The sequence below is a fragment of the Cricetulus griseus genome (genome assembly GCF_003668045.3).
Source record: "Cricetulus griseus strain 17A/GY chromosome 1 unlocalized genomic scaffold, alternate assembly CriGri-PICRH-1.0 chr1_0, whole genome shotgun sequence".
Classification (NCBI taxonomy): Eukaryota; Metazoa; Chordata; class Mammalia; order Rodentia; family Cricetidae; genus Cricetulus; species Cricetulus griseus.
In genome coordinates, this window is record NW_023276806.1 from 194,054,047 (window position 1) to 194,077,621 (window position 23,575).

At 41.1% G+C, this 23,575-nt stretch overlaps 1 protein-coding gene across 1 annotated transcript in view; it reads right to left on the reverse strand.

The window, feature by feature from the left end:
- The window catches only part of Exoc4 (exocyst complex component 4), a 691,582-nt gene that overhangs the window by 54,962 nt on the left and 613,045 nt on the right, over positions 1-23,575 (reverse strand). Inside the window, exons 15-16 of the mRNA XM_027391411.2 lie at positions 12,116-12,257; positions 5,209-5,387 (exon numbers count right to left, since the gene is read on the reverse strand). Coding sequence (XP_027247212.1) covers positions 5,209-5,387; positions 12,116-12,257 — 321 coding nt within the window. The remainder of the gene's footprint in view (positions 1-5,208; positions 5,388-12,115; positions 12,258-23,575) is intronic.

Sequence of the window (23,575 nt, forward strand, 5' to 3'; positions counted from 1 at the left end):
ATACTCACCTGAAGTCACCATCCACAAACATGTCCATCAGGGTGCTATAAGTTATGGACATACAAAGGAACTGTACTATATGTGCAGATATTTGGAGAGATTGGTTTGCTCTTTCCTAATCATGAAACAGAAGAGGGTACACATTTGTCTCTGAACATAATTGGGAGCCTACATATATAAAAACAATTCAGTCCTAAATTGAGCATTCTGAACAATAATGCTGACATTTAGCTTTCCATTATACTGGCTGTCTTCCAGAAACTCACCACAATGATAAACACAAAGGGAAAGAGGAGGGCACTCCCTGTATGTTCTCTAACCCTTTTAGGTAAAGTGGAATAGTTCCACATACATACATATCTACAAGGGTGATATGTAGACATCAAGAGAGTAGATACTGTTCAAAAAAGAAGGCCCCCAAACTGTTACCACAAGTTATCATCCAGTGGCTGATCTCCAAAATATACAATGAATAAAAGAAGCAAGCCACCAAAACACCAAACAATGAAATTAAAAAGTGGGGTGCAGAACTAAATAGAGAATTCTCAACAAAGGAATCTGAAATGGCTGAAAGACACTTAAGAAAGTGCTCAAAATCCTTGGCCATCAGGGAAATGCAAATCAAAACAACTCTGAGACACCACCTCACACCTGTCAAAATGGCTAAAATCAAAAATACCAATGACAATCTATGCTGGAGAGGATGTGGAGAAAAAGGAACACTTTTCCATTGCTGGTGGAAGTGTGAACTTGTAAGACTACTCTGGAAATCAGTACGGCAGTTGCTCAGGAAAATGGGAATCAGTCTACCTCAAGATCCAGCAATGCCTCTCTTGCGCATATACCCAAATAATACATGTTCATACAACAAGGACATATGTTCAACCATGTTCATAGCAGGGTTGTTTGTAATAGCCAGAACCTGGAAGCAACCTAAATGCCCCTCAACTGAAGAATGGATAGAGAAAATGTGGTACATTTACACAATGAAGAAAGAAAAAGCAGAAAAAAGCAATGGAATCTTGAAATTTGCAGGCAAGGTAACCCAGTCACAAAAAGACAAACATAGTATGTAGTCACTCATATATGAATTTTAGACATAGAGCAAAGGATTACCAGTCTACAATCCTCTTTACCAAAGGAACTAGGAAACAAGAAGGACTCTAAGAGAAAAATGCTTGGTCCCCACAGAATGGGAAGGGCCAAGATCTCCTGAGCTAATTGGGAGCATGAGGGTAGGGGAGAGGGAGCTGGCAGAATGAGAGGAAGGGAAGGGTGGGGGAGAGGAGGAAATGGAGGAGCAGAAACATTGAGTTGGGGGAAGAATAGAGGAGAGCAGGATGAGAGATACCATATTAGAGGGAGACATTATAGGTCCGAGGAGAGATCTGGCACTAGGGAGATTTCCAGAGACCTACAAGGAAGACACCAACTGACAATCTAGGCAATGGTGGAGAGGCTACCCTAAACGTCCTTCACCTATAATGAGACTGATGACTACTTTTTATGCCATCCTAGAGCCCTCATCCAGTGGCTGATGGAAGCAGAGGCAGACACCCACAGCTATACACTGAACTGAACTCTGGAACCTAGTTGCAGAGAGGGAGGAATGAAGATCAAAGGGGTCAGGACCAGGCTGGTGAATCCCACAGAAACAGTGGACCTGAACAAGGGGGAGCACATGGACCCCAGACTGCTGTCTGGGAGGCCATCAGGGGACTGATCCAGACCCCTGAAAGTGGATGTCAAAGAGGAGGCCTTAGCACTCTAGGGGTCCTCTGGTAGTGGATCAGTATTTTTCCCTGGTGTAAGAAGGGACTTTGAGAGCCCATCCCACGTGAAGGGATGCTCTCTCAGCCTGTACAATGGGGGAGGGCCTAGGCCCAGCCCAGGATGATGTTGTGGAATTTGGGGAGCCCCCATGGAGGGTAAGGCCCTACCATATTAGAGGGAGCCATTATAGGTCCAAGAAGAGGTCTGGCACTAGGGAGATTTCCAGAGACCTACAAGGAAGATCTGGCACTAGGGAGATTTCCAGAGACCTACAAGAGCCTGGCCTCTGCTCCATGGGGAGCAGAGGGGGGAGGAGGTGAAGCAAGCTTGTTCCTAATTTGAATAAAAAAATAACAAAAACAAAAACAAAAACACCAAAAACTCTAGAAGAGTAAAACAAAAAACAAACAAACAAAACTCTAGATGAGTACAAAAAAAAGTGTTACCACAGCAAAACCAGTAGAGTTTTCTGCAATGTCACCTAGCATGCCATGGGCATCATTGTGAACAAGCAGGTTAAAGGTGAGACTTTTGCCAAGAGAATTAACTGCGGATAGAGCACATCAAGCACTCTAAGAGTAGAGACAGCTTCCTGAAGCAGGTGAAGGAAAATGATCAGGAGAAAATGGAAGAAGCCAAAGAGAGGGCGCTGGGTTCAGCTGAAGCACTGGCCTGCTTCACCCAGAGAAGCACTTTGTGAGGACTCACAGAAGGGAGCCTGAGCTGCTGGAGTCCACTGCAGATGAATTTATGGTTAATTAAAAACAAAAAAAGGACCTGGACTGTAAACAAACAACAACAATGCTAATATTTAAAAAGAATCAATCGATAAAATATGGGCTCCTGGCAACAGGGCTAAAGGATTTCAGCGTTGGCAATAGTGTAGGTGTAACACAGTACACATATTGTTTTGAGACAGGACCTCACATATTAGGGCTGGCCTCAACCTGACCCTCCTGCCTCCACCTCACACATGCTGGGATTACAGGCATGTGTTAGCATGCTGGGTGGGTTTATATATTGCTTGGGGATGATCTAAGGGTTTTTTTTGTATATGCTAGGCCAAATACTCTACCAAGTGAGCCAAATTTCCAGCCCTTAAGGACTGCTTTATAGTCTATGAAGTTTGGCAGAGGGTATCCAAGGATGTCAATAAACTACAAGGACTTCTTTTGTCTTTTGGTTGTGAATCTAGCCTTTTGGATAGCAATACTTAGGCGGAGGAATGATGGATGGTTCAATACAACATAAAGTAGTTATAGGTCACTACCTTTAAGAGGTAGATTTAATTCTAAATGTTTCTTCATCATTCTTCTTGTCCCATTTTTGTAGAGTTAGCATCTAGCAGGGCATTTCCTCAGAACTCTAGAACCATCCAGGTAGTACACGGTTACTGTTATCTTCCTTTCTTAGAGCCTCAGTCCCTACATGGCAACTAGACTTAGATCAACGAACAATGCGCATCTCAGGCTCAATGGCTTCCTCTAGCTGCACAATGGGCTTCTCCTCAGCTGAGATCAAAGAGAAGAGGCCAAGGATAGGGCATTCTCTCTTGCTCTAGCTGTTCTCAACCAGGGTTTCTTCAAGACCACAGACCCGCGCTGTTGACAGTGGAGAAAGAGATTTGGGCTCAAAGGAAAAGAAACACAACACGGACCCATATTTAAGTTAGAAAATCCTTTCCAAGTTAAGTCCTGGTCTGCCATAGTATATTACAGTGCGATGAGAGTCTAGTGATGAGGGGTATGTCTGATTTTAAGACATAAAATATTAATAACTTAAAATATCATAACATAAATTCAAGCCCATGAAGAAGACCTGTGGAGGTTCAGGACATGGAAGAATCACACTAGAAGAAAAGAGAAAGCTCTGTGTGGCAAGAGGACAGTGACAGGTCCAATGCACATAGTGTGGCAAGAGGACAGTGACAGGCTCTGATGCACAGAGGTTTGAAGTTGCGTGATTCTACAGGTACTCCCAAGTCCAATGTCACAAGGCTAGCCAATGGCTCATGTCACAACTACTTGCATTTTGGGGTACAATCTCCTTCAGAACACATTTCCATCTCCATGGCTCCAATTTTAAAATTTCATGGTAAAACAGGATGCACCTATTCTGGGGCAAGGGTTGCAAAGCTACTGTGGTACAAGGTTCTCATAAAGCCAGTGGTGGCCATGACCAACATCTTTTAGTCTGCAGCTTGTCAGCCTTTACATAATTTACTCCCCACCCCCCATTTTTTAAAGACTCATCCATTTATGTACTTTATGTACATGGTTTTTTTGTCTGCATGTACATCTGCACACCAGAAGAGGGAATCAGATCCCACGAGACTATACTTACAGAGGGTTGTGAGCCACCATGTGGGCCTGGGAATTGAACTCAGGACCTCTAGATGAGTAGCCAGTGTTCTTAGCCACCGAGCCATCCCTTCAGCTCTGACAATGGACCTTAAGTGTCATATTCTGTGTGAAGACACTGACAACTTCTAATATCCAGGCCCATACTTTGAAGGACAAAACAGAGGAAACCCCGCAGGGACACTTTACAGGACTGTGTACCAAAGGGTCTGAGTTACGGGCCTTGTGGGTATCCTTGGAGGAGGTGGGACCTTTAGGACTGAGGCCTAGTGGGGGTTACTGTTAGATCTTGGCCACAAGGTCAGCAGCTCTGCCATTAGCTCCTGGCCTCTGCCTTCTGGCCTCTTACCTACTGTAACTCACCTAAATGCCATGGAGCCTCTTGATCATGAATAGGAAAGTAAGCCTCTTCTCTTTATAGCTTAATTATTTTGTGTACTGTACTATAGAGAAAAGGTCCTGTGGTAGAATTCAGCATCAAGAATTATTTGGCTTGCACCATATCTATTAAAAGTTTGAAGGCAAATATCTGCAGATAATACTGCCTCCCACAGTTGTCCTGATGGAGGCAGCTGACAGAGGGCACTGATGGAAGCAGCTGCCCCAAGTTCCTGCAGAGCAAGGAGTCTGTTCACTTCAGGGAGTAATGCATTCTGTGAGAGAAACCGCCCCTTCCAGGTACTAAGTGTCCAGAGAAAGATTTTCCAGAGTTACTGCCTCGCTGTCTCCATATGTGTGAACCCTTTTGTTTTCTCTTCTACCTTTCCTTCGTTAAATGAGCTCTTCTCAAGTTAATTGTGGACCATTCTATACATCTGCCCCAAATCTCCGTGGTGTACATGTCCAGGTAGATAGAGGATAGACATCTGCATTATCTTATAGAAAAATCTCCTATCAGCCAGAGCAGGTGGCACCTCTATTTATTCACACATGAAGCTAGGCACAGCAGTTCTAATCTAGCACACTACTAAACAAATTTTCCTTAGAAGTTCTGAATATCTATAATACAGAAATTCATGAACACCTTGACCCTTCTTCCCTCCCATGCTCCTAGATATAAGTAGTAAGCTCTGACCTTCAAAGATGTACTGGAACTTGTGCTGCTGAAGGCTGGCGCTCATGGCCTCTTCCATGGCACTGATGTCTTTGTTGAGCTTGACCACCAGAGGGTCATAATCCATACTTTCCACATTGGCAACGATGGCATAATTTCCCTCCTTTGCCAGAGGGATGAGGTAGTGGAAACAATGAACTCTGAAAGAGAGTGGGATGGGAAGAGCAAATCAAAATGAAAATATCCCCAAGAAGACAAGGGGCTGCTTGGGAAACAGCATCAAAATACCTGAAGCAGTTGTGGCCTTGTGCATTTTTACATATACCTCCCAGTAGTCCCTTTTTTTTTTTTTATAACCAAAATGCCATCTTAGCTGTCCAGCTGAGTGATTTGAAGCAGGCAGGCATCTATGAGGTTCGCCCATTTAATACATATACTCTTGATAAGAAATAGATGACTTCTGAAATTCTTGCAATGCCAAGACTGTGTGCACAGTATGAGCCAGGGTATCTTTCAAAAGGTGTTGTTACAATGACAATTAGAGGCTGAATTTCCATCCTCAATGCTATGCTATTGTGGGAGACGACCGATGTTTTGTTTCCCAGTTTTGACACTTACAGCTATGTAACTTTAGAAAAGATACTGGAGTGTTTCTATGCCTCGGTTTCCCTTGAAATAGGAACAATAATAACTCCTGCCTCAAAGGGCCATGCAAAGCATATAACACAGAGCCAGATGTGAAGGATACACACAGTAAGAACTAACAACTATCACTAGTATTATAATAATCATTGCTAATTTATTATGTGACTAAGTCGCTTATTGAACATGTTTAAAATTGCTAGAAACTATGCTAGACCCTGGAACTGCAAGACAGTTTTTGCAGCATTGAAGACTACAAAGCTTATTGGGGCAGAATAAGAAATGCCTAAAAGAATGGACAAGAGAGATGGCTCAGTGATTAAGAACACTTGTGACTCCTACAGAGGACCTGGGCTCAGTTCCCAGCACCTACACACAGGCTCACAACCATCCATAACTACAGTTCTTCATTCTCAACTTGAATAGGAGATATACCTCTGAGTAGAAATTTGAGGGTATTTTCTTCTTCTTCTTCTTCTTCTTCTTTTTTTTTTTTTTTTAGAGAAGTTTAACTGAGAAGGGAAGAATATAGGTGGTACCATTCCATGTACTTGTGTTTCAGGCTGATTAAAAAGTGGGGAGAAAGGGGTACCACTATTCATCTCTCATTATGTTTCCTGGCTGCGGATGCAGTGTGACCAGACAACTCATGTACTTGCTACCATGCCTTCCTGTTCATGACAGATTATATCCCTTCAAACTGCAAGTGGAAATAACCCATTTTTCTTGAGTTGCTTCCAGCTTTACGTAAATATAAATTTTCATTTCTCTTAAGCAATTACATAGAAGTAGGCTTCGCTGAGTCAGAAGTAAGGATACCTCCAGCTTTGGAAGAAACAAACCACCATGTTAATGAGCTGTGCTCCTACTAGCAACACATGAGTATTCCAGTCATTCTGTATTCTCACCAGCACTCATTGTGCCAGTTAAAAAGAATTTGTTTTTATTTTTTGGTCATGTAGATGCATTATAGTATCACATAGTGGTTTTAATTTCCATCTTTTTAGAGAGTAATGATGTTGGACTTTTTCATATAGTTATTTCTACTTGTGATATAGTACCATCCACAGTGGTCTGAGTCCTTCTACATCAATTAGCAATCAAGACAATACAGTGACACTAGATTGTATCAAGTTGACAACAGAATACAACCAAGAAAAAGACACTGCAAGTCTTCATCTGTTGCTCTCTACTTGATTATCTTGGCAGGTCTCTCAATGAACTGGAAGCTGTTCATTGGCTCCAGCTGTTCTGTCCCCAACAAGATCCAAGGATCAACCTATCTTTACCCTTTGCCCCCAATGCTGGTGTTATAGGTACTCGTAGCCACATCTAGCTTTGTATCTTATATGGTTGCTAGTAATTCAAACTCAAGTTCTCATGTTTACACAAGTACTCATGTCAGTGAGCAATTTGCCCAGTTTCAAGCAATACCCTCAGAAGTTTTCATGTAAGGCAATACAAATACAAAAATGAATGTAGTTCATATTTACTGATATGTGCTTATCCTCACAGCTGCTAATTAATAAGTAATGTCACCAATAAAAAGCCCAGTCTGACATTCCTGAGTTAATTGGCAAAGCGAACAGTTTTGATGAAGATTCAACTAAAGGCTCTGGCCATAGGCCATCTCCAATGTTATCTTCTCAACGTAATAAAAGATGACCCATCTGGGAGTAGGAATCTTGACTAATCACTACCTTGCAGAAATTAAAATGAAGTAGTATTAGTTGAAATACTAGCATCTATACTAAAGTATCTTTAAAGTAGGCTTAAAGTCACGGTAGAATAGTCACACACCATAGGAAGACCATGCTGAAAGGCATGATGTTCTACTTGGGCGATGTCTCTGACCAAAAGTGAGAGGTTCCTTTTTGTTCCATAGAGATCACAGGAGAGAGATGTGAAATAAGCTTAGGGACATGGGCAGCAAAAAGTTATCCTAGGCTTGAGAGGCCAACTACGGAATGTGGGTTTTATATCAGAAGGGTTAGGGAACATTAAGAGAACTTTACAGATTAATTAAAAATTAAAAAAACTAGTAAGTATATGTGTGTGTCCATGTGTGGGTATATGCACATGAATGCAAGTGCCCAAAGAAGCCAGATGTCTTATTGGATATGGATGCTGAGAACTGAACCTGGGTCTTTTGTACACACTATTATCAATAAGCCATTTCTCCAGCTCCAAGAGCAGTAAAACGATAAAATCAAATACGGAGACTTATAGAAGAGACAGGCTTCTGAAGAACACAGAGACCTGTGGAAGAGACAGGCTTCTGAAGAACATGGAGACCTATGGAAGAGACAGGCTTCTGAAGAACATGGAGACCTATAGAAGAGACAGGCTTCTGAAGACTCTGGAACACTGTGGGTTCATGAGATTCTACAGCTGGAGACAGAGAGCAGAGACAACCACTGTTAAGGTACTATTTTATTTTTTTTCCCAAATAATCAGAACAAATTGTCACTGGTGAATATCAAATTCAACAGTTTTCTTTTTCTCTGGGTTCTGGTGTGTGGTTGCTGACCTTCGCCTGACTTTGGCATTAAGGTTTTCTGCAAACACGGCTGATTGCACAGCAGGATGGTTGATTTTCAGAAAGTGCACACTTAGGATCCCATTGGTGACAGGCAGTTGCTGTTGAACCCACTTAGAGCCCTCCTGATGGTAAGGGAAATCAGCTGATAAAGGTGACATTCTTGGCATTGTGGACTCAAATGGCAACTTAATTTTCTTTTTCTAAAGTTCAAATATGAAAAACAACCCTCAACAACTTTTAATGGTCTCACCATGCCTTTCATTTCTTGAGGGGGTGCCATCTGTTTTGTCTCAAATTGTGGAAAGATAGTACATGGTGGTTAAATGTAACCTACAATGACATGGGTAAAATGTCAAATGCCCTTTGGATGGGTTCTTCAACACAGAACCTGTTGGATTTCAGAACTTTTTTTTTTTTTTTTTTTTTTTTTTTTTTTTTTTTTGCTTTGAACTGAGTATTACTCCCATTTGAAGTTCTTCTGGAGTTTTGCAAATATTAACATATTTGCCATGGTTTTCATTTTTCTTTGGTTCCTATTGCAGTGTCTTCAAGGCTATAAGTGCCAGAGAAAGCATTACTTTTCATCATGCCAGTTATTGGACAGGGCCTCAGTTATAACTCCTTCACAATAGGAGAGGGATAAAGTAAGTATTAGTGAATTATCAGAAAAGGATGAGGTTGCTCACACATCCTCTGTGATGGTTTGGATGAGCAGCATCCCATACAGGCTTGGTCCCCAGTTGGTGGTGCTATTTGGGGAGGATATGAATCTTTGCCGGGTTGGCACTTGCTGGAGAAAGTCTGCTACTGAGGGAAGGCCATGAGGGTTATAACCCCCCCCATCCCACTTCTTTTCTCTTTCTGTTTCCTATGTGAAGATGAGGTGTGATCTCCCTGCTTCCTGTTTCTGCTGCCATGCCTTTCTGGCCACGACCAGACTGGAACTGTAAGCTGAACTGAACTCTTCTTCCTTAAGATGCTTTTGGTCATGGCATTTTATCGCAACAACGGAGAAATGATTAATGCACCCTTTGTACTTGCCGACACATATGGCTGACTTGCAAGTGGACTATCAGGTGGAAATTCAATTTGTAAACCAATTCATTTGCTTTCAAGAACACAAGTTTTGTTTAGGAGAAAAGAGCTTTTTTTTTTTTTTAAATTTGGGTTTGGTTTAAAGCCAGCTCATTCTTAAGAAGAAATCATAAGGGATCACAACTGGCTCAATTCCTGGGACCATTTATACCAATGAACAGGACATACCAGAAGAGTGAGTAGTCTCTTCCACAACCTTGCACTATGGGTCTCCATAGTATCTGGCAGTTGCTTTTGGTATAACACTAACACCCTACCAACGTTTATGATTAGCATGACATCTGCTTTATTTTATATCCTCACCACTGTTCCCCTTACCTCTATTGTCAATGTTATAGGACAGAACAGACTGTGTTAGCACTCACCATCTCAGCCATGCATGGAGAAATCTGTGTTGTGAACCACACATTAAGAATATGGACAAAATGGAGACACATTCATAGAAAACAGAGTGAATGTTGGAACCAGGTTATAAGAAAAAAATTTAAAAAATGAACTTAGAAAAACTATGCTTAGTTTCTCAACCTAAAGAAAAAATAATTCTTCATCCAGAGCACTAAACTTGAGGCTGAAATTACCCTTTCCTGTCCTTAAATGAATCCTGAAGGAGGTATGGACTTGAATATTGTAATTGTGTGATTTCTTATAAAGTTGACAAAGCATGTTTGGCATTGTAAGAATAGTACTGCTAAGAAGTACATGCATAAAAGAGATGGGACAGAGGTTAAGGATTTCAAAGATCTTACTCAAACGTGCTGAAAACATCCCGCTTGGAATTAACCACACACAAGTCGCTGATTCTGAATGGAGAACATGCCCTGAGACTGCCCAATCAATAGCACAAATTCTACCAGTTGTGAGAGTAATTCATTTGCTGTTCTCTTGTTTTGCTTTGCAACCCAGGGTAACAGCAGCCTCAAAATATTACTGGGTGTTTTTTTTTCTTTTCTTTCTTTCTTCCTTGTATGTCCACTGCATTTATCTATTCATTGAAAATGCCTGCTTTATTTCATTATCAGCTTGAAAATAAATAGAAAACAAATCTAAAAATTATCTAAAAACAAATCAGAAAACACACTGCAAAATGCTTTATTTCTGGACAAGTTAATGTAAGAAATAAACTGAGAAATAATGCTGAGCACACCAGCTCCCAAACCTGCAGGCTCCTCCTTTTGTTCCACTCTGTGCTAACAAGCAACAGAGAGGTAGCTCACTGGGGGAAACAGAAGAATGCCAAAAGCAAGTGGCATAAAAAGGAATTGACATTAACATGCCTCAAAGCCATCCAAGTTTTAACTGGAATCTAAATATATTCCAAAGTCTTAACTATGAGCCAAACTCATTTTATATTTTTAAAACATAGATGTTACAGAAACTTCAAATGAAAAGAAAATATTTAATCAACTTTAAAACACAGAGGAAGACGCACTACTTGCAACACCAGGCTTCCTGATCCTGGGGGTTTCAGAAGTCTATATTCAGTGATGTCGTTGGCATTGCTACCTAGAACTTAGAGAAGTTCCTCAGAGGGAACACCTTGAGTCCTTGTTTTCTGAAACCTCTAGCCCACACCCATGACCTTTCTGCTCCTTCAGTATGTCCTGCTTTAGGTAGATGAGAACAGGCACATCCAGGGTGGTGTGACCACAGACAAATGTATAGTCCAGGATGCTCTCAAACTCAATGCTCCCATCTTGTCCTCTTCAGTATTTGTCTACTGGTGCTCACGCTTTTGTATCCACAAATTCTAAGGCTCTAAGCTGGTAGATTTCTGTGAGTCTTTTTTTCTCATTGCCAAGAAATCCTGAACCCAAAGCATCTGAAATGCTCTCAAGTAAGAGCATGCTATTCCAGGTTTGAGTTTCTTGACTAAGGATGCTCAACCTGCACAGCAACTTTATAAGACTTACGTGGCTTGCATTTGTGGTTCATGTTATCTAAATAATAATACCAGGGTATTATTATTTAAAATTATCAATTAGTTTATGTGTGTGAGCATACCCATGAGCTAACAATGAGGGACAGCTGAAGATGTCCTGCTTCTTCCTCTCCTTTGTAACTGTATTATAAGTATCTGCATGGCCACTGTCTTCCTGCTGCAGGGGAAGGAACATGGCATCCTTGGAACCCTACTTTTGGATCATTCTTTTCCTTAATCTCCTCAATTGGGTTTCAAGTTTGTTGAAGGAGGGTTTTGTGGCTCTTGGATATAACTCCCTTTCTGATTTGCAAAAATATCAATGATGATAAAGTCCACACATTTTGACAGACATGGTACAAATTATTCAAGATTTCCTTCATAACATCTAAGGTAGAAACTGCTATTTTTATTTTAAGAGGAAACTGAAACTTTACAAAAATAATTAGCTAGCTCACCCTCAAATCACCAACATCATTGGCAAACACATGCAAATCCAGGTTGCATCATAGGTCACTCCTCTCTGGAGTCACCACACTCACAGTCCAGCATATGCTCACCTCCCTTAAGAACACTAACACTGCTAAGCATCATGCTCACCATAAGAAATGGACAGCATCAACAGTAAAAACTGAAAATTATGGTGGCACTCCATGCACCCAGAGACAGCACCTGACTGATGTCAGAGGGGGCCCTGACACCACAATTTCCTGTGCTTAGTTGGGTCATACCTCACTTCTAGATGCAAGACAAGCAGGCAGCGGTCAGCCATGTCCTGGAAGGACTTGGCAAGTTCACTCAGTGTCTGCATGATCTGTTCGGACATTGGCGGAAGGTCCATGTTCACATGGCTCTCTTGCGCAGGAGACAGCACTGGAAGACGAGGAGAGACAACAAGCCATCATTTTATTAGACACATCAGGTTTCCCTGGAACGTATATTACTTATTCATCTTGCTGTTTTGGCTACTTTGGCAGCATTGGGTTATTCTAGAGGCTGTAACACTTGTACTGAAGCTTAACATCTGGGGATGAGATAGAGGGAGGCTGTGTGCCTCTTTAATTCACAAATAACCTATGACAGGCCTTAGCAGGGATTTTATGGTACTGGTATAGCTACTTTCTCTAACTTCCCAAAGGACTTCATATCTTACTACAGAGATACTTGTGGATCCATATTCGTTGCTGCTGTATTTGCAGAAGCCAGGAAATAGAACCACTCTGATGTCTATCAATGGATGGATAGATAATGAAGTGTGCTTAATTACACAATGGATTATTATTCAGCCACAAGGAGAATGAAATTATGAGATTCACAGGTAAATGAATGGAGTTGGAAATAACCACCCTGAGTGAGGAAACCCAAATCTAGAACAACAAATGTTTCTGCTCATGTGCAGATGTTAGCTTTGAATCTTTAGGTAAGCATGTTTAAATTGGAGAACCATAGAAGCTGGGAAACTAACAAGAGGCCGTAAGGGGATTTCAAAGAGAGGAGAAGAGAATGTGAGTGACGTGAAGGTTGGAAGAGGCATAATGGGACAGGAGGGGCTAGGTGGGAGGTGAGGGTAGAGAAGGGAGTATGGGGAAGGATAACACTGGCGTCCTTTGAAAACACCATATATAAACTTATTAATGTAGACACACACACACACACACACACACACACACACACACACACACACCCCACACACACACACACCACACACACACACACACACACCCACCCCACCCACACACACCACACCCACACCACCCCCCACACACGCACACACACACACACACAACACACACACACACACACACACACACACACACACACACACACACACACACACACACGGCACACACACACACCACACACGCACACACACGCACACACTCACACACTCTCTCTCTCTCTCTCTCTCTCACACACACACACACACACACACACACACACACACACACGCACGCACACACCCCACAAAGTTTAAATGGAGTTAAGCTATATATAACAAGGGGTCAACATTTCCTTCAGACACTATAAGCTACAAAATAAAAAGCCCAGTTCCAGGTATTAGTTACCTCTTTTTGATTTGTTGGTCAGTATAGTCTCATACATGTTGCCAAACATTACAGGCAATTGTCATTGCTCTTGGTTACTTGATTATGAGAGCCTACTGCTGAAGATACTGTGTATCTGGAGTTCTAGGGCATGAAAAAAATCAAGCTGATAATGATCTATGAGTTTCATTCATATGGCCAGAGTTCTTAGAGCTGGAAGTTTCTGTGCATGCCATGAAATGAGTAGAGTCATCAAAGTCTCACTCAGTTAACCTTATAAGCTATAATAATGACTAGTCTGGCAAAACGCATGAAACAGTGTAATAGTGGCAGGAATATCATAGGAGTAACCAACTACTTTCTGCTTGGAATTAAACCCCATCTCACAAGATGGGCCTCATTCCTAGCACCATTAACTGGGCCAAATCTTTGACTGGCTAAGTCATAGGCATAAAAAGTTTTACTTTTTACTACTATTGTTTTTTTTTTATTCTGCTAATCAACATAATAATATATGTCTGTAAGTTTTTAATCTTTATGCTCATATACTGATTCCCTGATTAACCCTCACCATAGAAGCTTCCTTTTGCAGTATATGCTAATTAATATAAAGACCCCCAACTGGTCAACATGCATAGAGTCTGTGGAGTGCTCAGTTCTAAATATCAGTATTGCTTCTCTGTCTAAAAGTCCTTCCCTTTGCCAGAGAACTTGGGTCTTCTAGAGGAAAGATTCCTGGACTTGGGGCTACTAACTCCAGAAACAGGCCATCAACAACTGCCCAAGCAGGGTCCAAATGGGACATCTACACCACATCCTTTTCTAGAAAGGTTTGAGGATCACTGAGGAAGAAGGCATGGAAGGACTGTAGGAATCACAGGGAGGAGAAGTCTGCAGTGGAACAGTGTTTGCTGGACATGGCAGCATAGCTGCGTACATGAACTCACAGAGGCTAGGACTGTATGCACCAGAGCTGCACAGGCTCAAGTCAGCTAAAATCCTAGAATGGATGGGGGAGGTGCTCATGCAGTTCTCCCTCTATCTGAAGAGCTGTTGGCATCTGATGGGTGATGGGGGGAGGGAAAGCCTTGCATAGATTGGATCTAAAACATTATATGCAAAGATGAACATTAAATAAAATATCAAAACACTTCACTAGATTCCTTAAGAAAACACTGAACAGCTGCAGTGGGAGTTTGGTCTACTTAAGCATCTAACAGTTTCTTGGAGGTCACCAACAATACTTTGGCCACACTAGTCAAGACTTCTTTTAGCTCTCTGGACTCTCAACTGCTTTACTTAGTCCTGTCTCTAGCATGGAGAAAAAGCCAATCTCTTCAAATATCTCTGCTTAGTCTTTTGTGTAAAGTAGGGACAACTGTGTGACATAATAGTAAATGGGTTGACATAGGAAAAATACAATATTAACACATGAAGCTTTCTTAGTAGTCATCTAAGTCAGAAACATAAACAGTCATTACTCTTCCTTAGTCTTTTCATTGTCTAAGTTAAATCTTAATAATGACAGCCAGAAACAATCCCATCCATATCAAAGTTCAGGTTCCAGTCACCTGTACAGTTTTGTCTCTTTGTCAGAGAAACCTTTTCACTGCTGGGGGACACAGGTCCTTTGAAGAAGGGATCTATGGGCATGGAGCCTGCCATAGGACCCACTTAGACATAACTAACTCACTTCAAAGGGCAGGAATCACCACCTGCCCAAGTAGTGACTAAGAGGGTTATGTCTTTTTCTGTACTATCAAGCCCAAGTGAGGGCCAGGCATGTGATCAGGCATGGCACTTTTAAGGCTATCATTTCTTTCGGATCCATACCCTAAGAGTTAAAACAACATCCCATGAGCATAAGCAAAGTGAATGTGATTCGAGGGAACTGCCCTGTAAGGAGGAGAATGTAGTCATGGAGATTTAAAATTCTAACAATCCCTGAACTATCCTAGCTGTTCACAAACTCGATCTGCTGTAGAGTGGACGTAAAACCTGCATCTCCTCTCAAATGTTAATGTTATTCATGCTGCTTTGTGGCAAGGCAACATCACTGCCATCATAACGTTTCATGCAGCAGGCTAGATGAAAGCAACTTTAAGTAACATTATTACAATATTCCAGAGCACTTTAGGGCTTTTAAAGCTCTGAATTCATTCTGTATGTGACATAAACTCTAGGCCACAGAATTATCTATGCACATCAATGGGAAGGGGCAGGGATTACTCTGACATGGTTCTCGTGGTCTCAAGCTCCCAAATACTATAACTGATCAAATAATACCAAAATGATTTGGGTAAAATCCATTAAAAAAGTAGAAATCCCTCTCTTTTATTATATAAACAAATAACTTCACCATGTGAAAAACTATCAGAACAAAAAATAACTACAACAGAACCAAAACCCAAAATAGAATAAGCAAACGGCAGGTTCAGCTGCCACACAAAGCTTGCAAGGCCATGGCAGGAGCAGTGTGGAATACTGGAGAGCCGTGCATTGTGTCTGACTGTAAGGTACAGCAAAGCTGTAGCATGATAGTAAAGCAACAGGATGACTTATATCTAGAGCTTCCATGAAATGCTGGCTTGTAAATTCCTGAGAGCTTCCTGAAGTTTATGAAGCTTTTTTAAATAAGAAGGAATAGAGAGCAAAGAAATGCTGAGCATGGCGAAGACCGCACAGAACAATTAACTGCCTCTTAAATGTCAAGTGACTGTGCTGAGAGATTTTGTTTGTACTTAAGAGATGAGATTATTGGACACCCACACCCACACACTCATAACACACACCCACACCCCCCACAAAATACCAGACCACAGACCTTCACATCGCACCCACACCTGCACACACTATCCTTAGCAATCCACCCACTCACCACACACACACACACACACACACACACACACACACACACACACACACACCTTTCTAGGGACTAGGTGACTGTATATCTTAGAGGCCGCTATTCACTCTGCCACAGCCCTCTGTGTACTGAACTTTTAAAATGTTAGTAATTGATCACTTCTTTAAGACATGCACTCCAGCAGCTGTTCTATCCCCGGGGAAGGTTGATACCTGATCATCTATAATGTGACCATTATACACAAGCACGTGTCTTTTAAAATTTCTTGCTCGCCCTCATGCTGAGGTTCTGGGGCTTTCTCTAGTAAATCCATTGGTCAAACAGGAAGAAGATGAACCCTGTGCTCTCAAATACAGTTTCTTTGCTGAGACAATGGACAGGGCAATTTCATCTCCCATCTCCACTCTTGCAAATGAAATGTACACTATTTGAAGAAAGAAGTGGCCTTGTGTCACAGTCTGGTAAACCTTCCAGCAGAGTTTGTGGAGCCCCTTAGAGACTACTGATTTTTCTGATAAAAGGAGAGGGCCTAGGCTGGTACCACTCCTTTCCCCCCTACTCTGCCTCTTCCTGACTTGGGAAGGACAAGACAAGAATCAAGTAGGTGCTGATATTATTAACGACTGGCCAGCACCAGCATGGACTTCGGACTTCTTGCCCTATCTGGAAAACAAACACTCTCTCAAGGCCCTGGAAATGAACAATAGCTGGTGAGTAAGTAAGCTCTTGTGCCCAGCCTTGTAAGTCCTAACATCACTACCAGCTCACATGCATTTCTTTCAGCCCTCTCCTGCTCTTGCTTGTTTGCAACACACCAGCCACTCAGCTTCAACTCAGTAATTCCTCCACTTTCCCCTACGAAGGCCCTCAGCATGGATTGCAGAGGTGAGCCTTGGGCCGGTTTTACAACCCACTGACATGAAAAACAACAGAAAAATGAAGAGCAGAACATTGCCAATGGGAAGTTCTTGACTCTAATCTCAAAAAAAAGCTTTTCACAACTAGAAGCTTCACCCCTAGAGAGTGTCGATGGTGCTGGAAGGTTCTCTGCATGCTACCTGAAGAGAAAGGTAATCATCAATATTACAAACCCAGCAACCTGAAACTATCAGCTGGCTGCAAGATATACTGGTACAACAGCAACACAAACATTACAGCAGCAATCAACCACTTTCTGACTGATTTAAGGCCTGCTTCTTGAGACGGGATCCATACCTGCATAGCTGACACTGCCACAATGGTCAAGAACCTGAGACTAGATAGGTCATGGGTGTAGAAGAAAACCTAAGGCTATTATTCTGCAAAACAAAATAAAAAATAAAATGACTTCTAATGCTATATCCACAAACCAGTGCCTCACTCTGCCCTCAATAGAAAAGCTTCTCCTTGCTTCAGATGGACACTAACACAGACACCCATAAATGGACAATGTTCAGAGAACACAAAGTTGTGTGGGTAGGGAGGTGGGGATGATCTGGGAGTAGTTGGAGAAGAGGGAAAACACGATCAAAATACATTGTATACATTTTTAAAATTAAAACAATGCCTCCCATACCACTTCTCAGCCCTTGTGCCAGCCAGCTACCCTTCTCAGTAACATAGCTTCTCCTCCAGCCCTCACGGCTTCTCTCAGAAGATCTCAGATTCTTGCTGAACATTTGAGAGAACTTTCAATAGCTGTTTTCTCTGCAGTCCTGCCGCTATCAACAACTCAGTGTGCCACAATCTGATTTCTACTTTCACTACTTTATTCAAAATTATTCTTTATTCAAAAATACTCTATGAAATTCAAATTTCCAAATTCATGGGATGCTTTTCGATGCTAATACCATCGGAGCTTTCTGCTACACAGAGCATCACGGGCCACTTACTTATTGAGATTACATCTGCTTTGGCTGATCCACATCATGTTCTTCTGAGCACCCCAGCCTCTCTGGCATTCTCATCGCTATATCCTCTTCCTTCAGTCTGCCCATAACGCTAGGCTTGGCTGGGACTGAGTGTAGGTGAGTTCATCCATTTTTGACACTTGTATTATTTATGAATTCATAAATTCATGGCTTTAAGAACTTCATTGAACTCTTTATAAAAACCCCTCTACATTCCACAGGCATGTCAAAACTAAACACATTATTGTTCCTTCAAAATTTTATTTAAATTGCCTTCCTAGCAGTGAAATCCAAACTATGTTATCTTTGACTTTTTCTTTTCCACTAATGAGCAGTTTTTGCTTATTCTAGTTACCAAATATTTTCCCAATATTTATTTTCTCTTTTCTATATCAACTGACTCTTTCTAGGTTTAGACTTCTCTTTTCTGAGGATCTCCTGAGGTCGGTCTCATGCTTGACCTTTCAAATCTAACAAAACATGAAGTAGTTAAAAGCTAGTTACCCAAAACGTAAGTATAGTGATGCTAATTTCATTACATTTTCTAGTGCTTGTGTGACCAAGCCAGGGTTCCTTAGCCAAGCTTTTCATGGCTGCAGTCTTTTCAGTGCTGGGGATCAAACCTAGAGCTTTGCAGGCTGGCACATGCTCCACTACTATGTTGTACCCCAGCTTTCTATAATTTGTCGGGAAAAAAATTCCAGTTTTTCATAAATGCATACCATTTTCTCTTCTTCAACTCATCCCTTCCCCAAACCTTACCTTTTGACTACCATACTTTATAGCAAATCTCTTAATTCTATCATGAGGTTCTATTTTTCAATAGTTGTGATGGTTTTTACACTCTTTTTAAAAATTTCTCATTCAGCTGAGGGCAGGGCCAGTGACTTGTCTGCATTTTCCCCACCCAACTCTAGTCACTGATTATTTACGTTTGTCTCTCAATCACATCACTAATTCCTTCTGGGCAAGAATCAGTCAGGAGAATAGCCAGAGGCATTATATAATTCAACAACACCCTTTTAGTTAAACTGTACTAGTGATTATAATTGACTAGCAAAACACAACAAAGAATGCACACAGCAACCAATTGTAAAGGTCAGACATCTGACCAGTGCTATCTTCTCAGTGTTCTGGGTACAATGGAGAGAGAGTGGAGATGGGAAAGTCATTTGTTATAGCTGGTTTTCTGGACTGTTTGGGAATCTTACAGAAATGAAATTTAATTCAATTCTACTTAATTTCTACAGCTCATGAACTTTCCCTACAGGCAGTGCTGCTTCTTGAAGCCTTTTTATTTTTAGAACCAGTCAGTCCACCTTGCTACAACAGAGATTTGGGCCCCTTTTTTCTATTGACATAAAATCCTTGGCTTGTCAAATACCCAGTATCTCTCAAGGAAAGCCAACACACTAACTGTCATGAAGAAGCAATCAGTCGAGGGCATTAGGATGTCTCAAGTGGCTCCACAGCCCAATATTAACCAGACTGAAATTTGTTTAGGTCTTAAAATTAGTCAAAATTGGACTCATTCACACCCAGAAGAGCATCTGTTTTCAAGGATGCAGCTGCTACACTCGCAATGGCAACTTACTGTGACTTCTTTAATTGATTCTTATGAGGATGTCCTTGTACATCTGCAATATTATCTAAAATTGTTACAATATTAGCTTAGGCTGCTATCGGCTGTCAGGAAAGTGATAAATTGAAAAGGGAGAGATAGTTATCATGGCAGGAAAAGAAAGGTTAACCCTGTGAATTCAAATCTTTTAGATTTTAGAGGCTAGAGAGAGACACTGAAATAATCTCAGGAGGCTTCTCATTGGGAATATTTTAGGAGATCAAACTTTGGTAGAGTAATTATTTCTGAGTCCAATTCTTATGTGTACAGAGATGACTGCTACCACATAATAATCTCTGCTCTCACCTGAGATCAAATTACTTAATTTCCAATCTTCAGTTTTCCTATTTAGAAAATTGTGGCAATTACATCTTCCCTGCTCTGAAAGCAATATGTTATTAGGCCTTGTAAATAATTCTGAGATCCTTTGATGGTGTTCTCAGGCTGAACACTTTAGAAAAAAATAAAAATAGGAATGATGACAAGGTGAGTAAAATTAAGAAGTCATTGAGCTCACAGTGTCAGTGGGGAGAGTGACAGCATCCCCTCCATCTAGCTGGCTTCTTTCCTGTCCTCAGATGCCTATGTAACATGCGACTGATGGTGGATTTAAATCCACTGGTGGATTTAAAATGTCAGTTATTCTCAGCTCCAAGTTAGACTTCAAGGCAGCTAGCTCTATCCACCGTCTCTAAAACCTCTGCACCGCTAACGTATTTTTTATCTCTACCCTTGGAATACTTGCAAACTCATTCAAGCGTATCTTCCTCTACTCCAATGCTCTGGGCACTATAGACATCTTATAACTGTTAAGTGATCTAGTTATTTACAAAGCTTCTTGGCACCTGAAATATGCAAGTGATCTTCACTGGAGCAAGTATCTCTTGTCCAATTAACTTCAACTTTTCTGAAGGTACATTTTATTCTATTCTAAATGTAAATTTCTTGGCAACATTTTTTATGCATGCATGTACATGTGTGTGCATGAAAAATGGATATCAGAGGACAACCATGAATGTCATCTACTGAAATGCTGTCTACCCACAGAGTCTCTCTTTGGCTTGGAGCTCACTGGTTAGGCTAGACTGTTTGGCCAGTGAGCCCCAGGGCTCCTCCTGGCCCCTCCCCTGCAGAACCAGATTGCTCAACATTTTTATATGAGTTCTGGGGATTGACTTCTGTCTTTCATGCTTGTGAGACAAGCATTTTATGGATTGAGCTATCAAAAGCCCTCTTAGTAACTTTAGATTTACTCTTTTTTGATAAACTTTTTCACATCTAGGTGTATTTTCCCAATAGACCTTAGGTTCAGCCACTATTATCATTCATTTATCTTTAATTGACTAATGACTTACTCCTTCCTTCCTCCCTTTCTCCCTCCCTCCTTTCAGATAACATCTTGGTAAGCAGCCCTAGGTAGCTGGAGTTCACATGTAGACCAAGCTGAACTCAATTGCTGTAATCTTCCTGACCTGTCTCCTGAGTGCTGGGATTACAGGTATGTACCACTGTTCTTAGCTCATTTAGTTCACTTATTGTTCTTTCCTCACCTTCCAAATAATCTATTCTCTAGATTTTTGGTGTTTCTTTTCTCTTTGAGGGGTGTTTTTTGAGACAGGGTCTTAAGTAGTCTTATCTTTGAATTTGGTACTTGCTATAGAGCTGCAGATGGCCTTGAACTGATGCTCCTTCTGCTGCCTTCCAAGAACAAGGATAATCAATGTGCACTCCTACACTAGGCTTGGATCACCTAGTTTTGAGTTCCTCGGTTATGATTCTGAATAAGGACAACTAAAGGTATATGCACGGTAAGTTCTCTCATCTTACTTCCTATTTCAAAAGGAAAGGCTCATTTCCTGAAAACATAACTCGAAACTCAGTTGAAAATAGCAAAGTCAACTGATCCTGAAACCAACAGAATTCTGTCTGACTTCAAAAGAATGGGAGCATATCCCCATTGTTCAGATCATCCTGCACACACAGACAAGCTTATAAGCAGTTATAGAACTATAATATATAATATATAGAAATATAAAATATAATATATAGAAATACAATATATATAAAATATAATATATAATATATAGAAATACAATATATATATGTAAATAAAATATATAATATATAGAAATGTAATATATAATATAGCTTTCCTAGGAAGAGCAGGCCAACTCCCAGCAGTTCCTTAGTTTAAATAAGAAATGTCCTTTACAGGCTCATGTTTGGAATGCTGGTTTCCCAGCGGCTGGTGATATTTTGGGAGGTGTGGAACCCTCAAACCTAGGGCCTGGCTGGTAGAAGTTGGTCACTAGAGGCAGGCCTTTAAATTCACAGCCTTGGCCCTTGGTTTCAGCTGTGATTTTTCTTCTTGGTCTGCTGTCACGGGAGGTATTTCTGTCATACACTCCTCCTCACCTGAACTCCATCCTACCCTGTCATGATGAGCGGAGAACTCTCTGAAGTTATGAGTCAAAGACATCTTTCTTCCTATAAGCCGCTTCTCTCAGGTGTTTTGCCATAGCAACACAAAGGTCTCTGTAGATGGGAGCTTTCTTTGGTTCACTCTCATGGGAGAACTAGGCAAACTGAAGGGATTCTTAATTTTTTGTTGTTGTTGTTGTGGAATATTCCTATATGATGTGTGAAGATGTGCCACTATGACTGGTTTAATTAAAAGCTAACTGGCCAACAGCCAGGCAGGAGGCATAGGCATAGGCAAGACGTCTGGACAGAGAGAGCTCTGGGAAGAGGAACAGCAGGGTCGCCAGCTGGACCCAGAGGAAGCAAGACATACAGGAGGAAAGGTAAAAGCCACGAGCCATGTGGTAGCACATAGATTAATAGAAGTGGGTTAATTTAATTTATAAGACCAAATGGGACAAGCCTAAGCTATAGGTCAACCATTCTTAATTAATAAGAACTCTCTCTGTCGTGATTTGGGGGTTGGTGGTTCAACAACAACAACAACAAAAAGCCCACTGCAAAAATTAGAGTGGAAAAAAGTAGAAATTCATTACCAGGAAAGAAAAATGAAACAAGGATGAGGGAACCTGAAGGAAGATGCAACACTCTTCTCTGTTTCCTGTAGTGCAGTCACTTAGTTGATGATATATTTATGCTGCAGACAGGTACTCCCTGACTCTGAAGGAGTGCTTTATGTGGGTAGAGGAGGCATCATTCCTATAGTACTATTTGTTGTTTAAATGACCAACCTTCACATCTCTCACTGCTACTGATCATACACCAGGGACATGGCAACTTCTAAATAATTCATGGAATGTTTCTTCTGAGAAGCCACGTATTATTTTACAGACAAAATCTGTGTGGTGACGAACATATGTCTGTCCTACTCATTGCATAAGCTTAACATTTCAGATGCCTGCAAAATTTATTTGAGATATTATTATAAACCCTGTCCAACATCAAAGACCAGAAATCCCAAACTCTTACAAAAACTCATAGTTTTAAGGATATTCAGTATAGTTCTCATCTCTGATACCATATAGTTCTCATCTCTTAACCACTAAGCCCTATCTCCAGCCCCAGAAGAAATTTCTTAACAATTGCATCTTAGTTTCTTTTACTTTTCTTACGATAAAATACCCCGAGAAAAGCAACTTAGAGAAGACATATGGTGTGTTTGGCTCACAATTCCAGGTTACAGCCTATCATTACAGGGAAGTCAAGGCAACAGGAACTAGAAGCACAGCATGGATATCCACAGGCAAGAGCAGAGAGCAATGGATTAATGCATGCAGGCTAATGTGCAG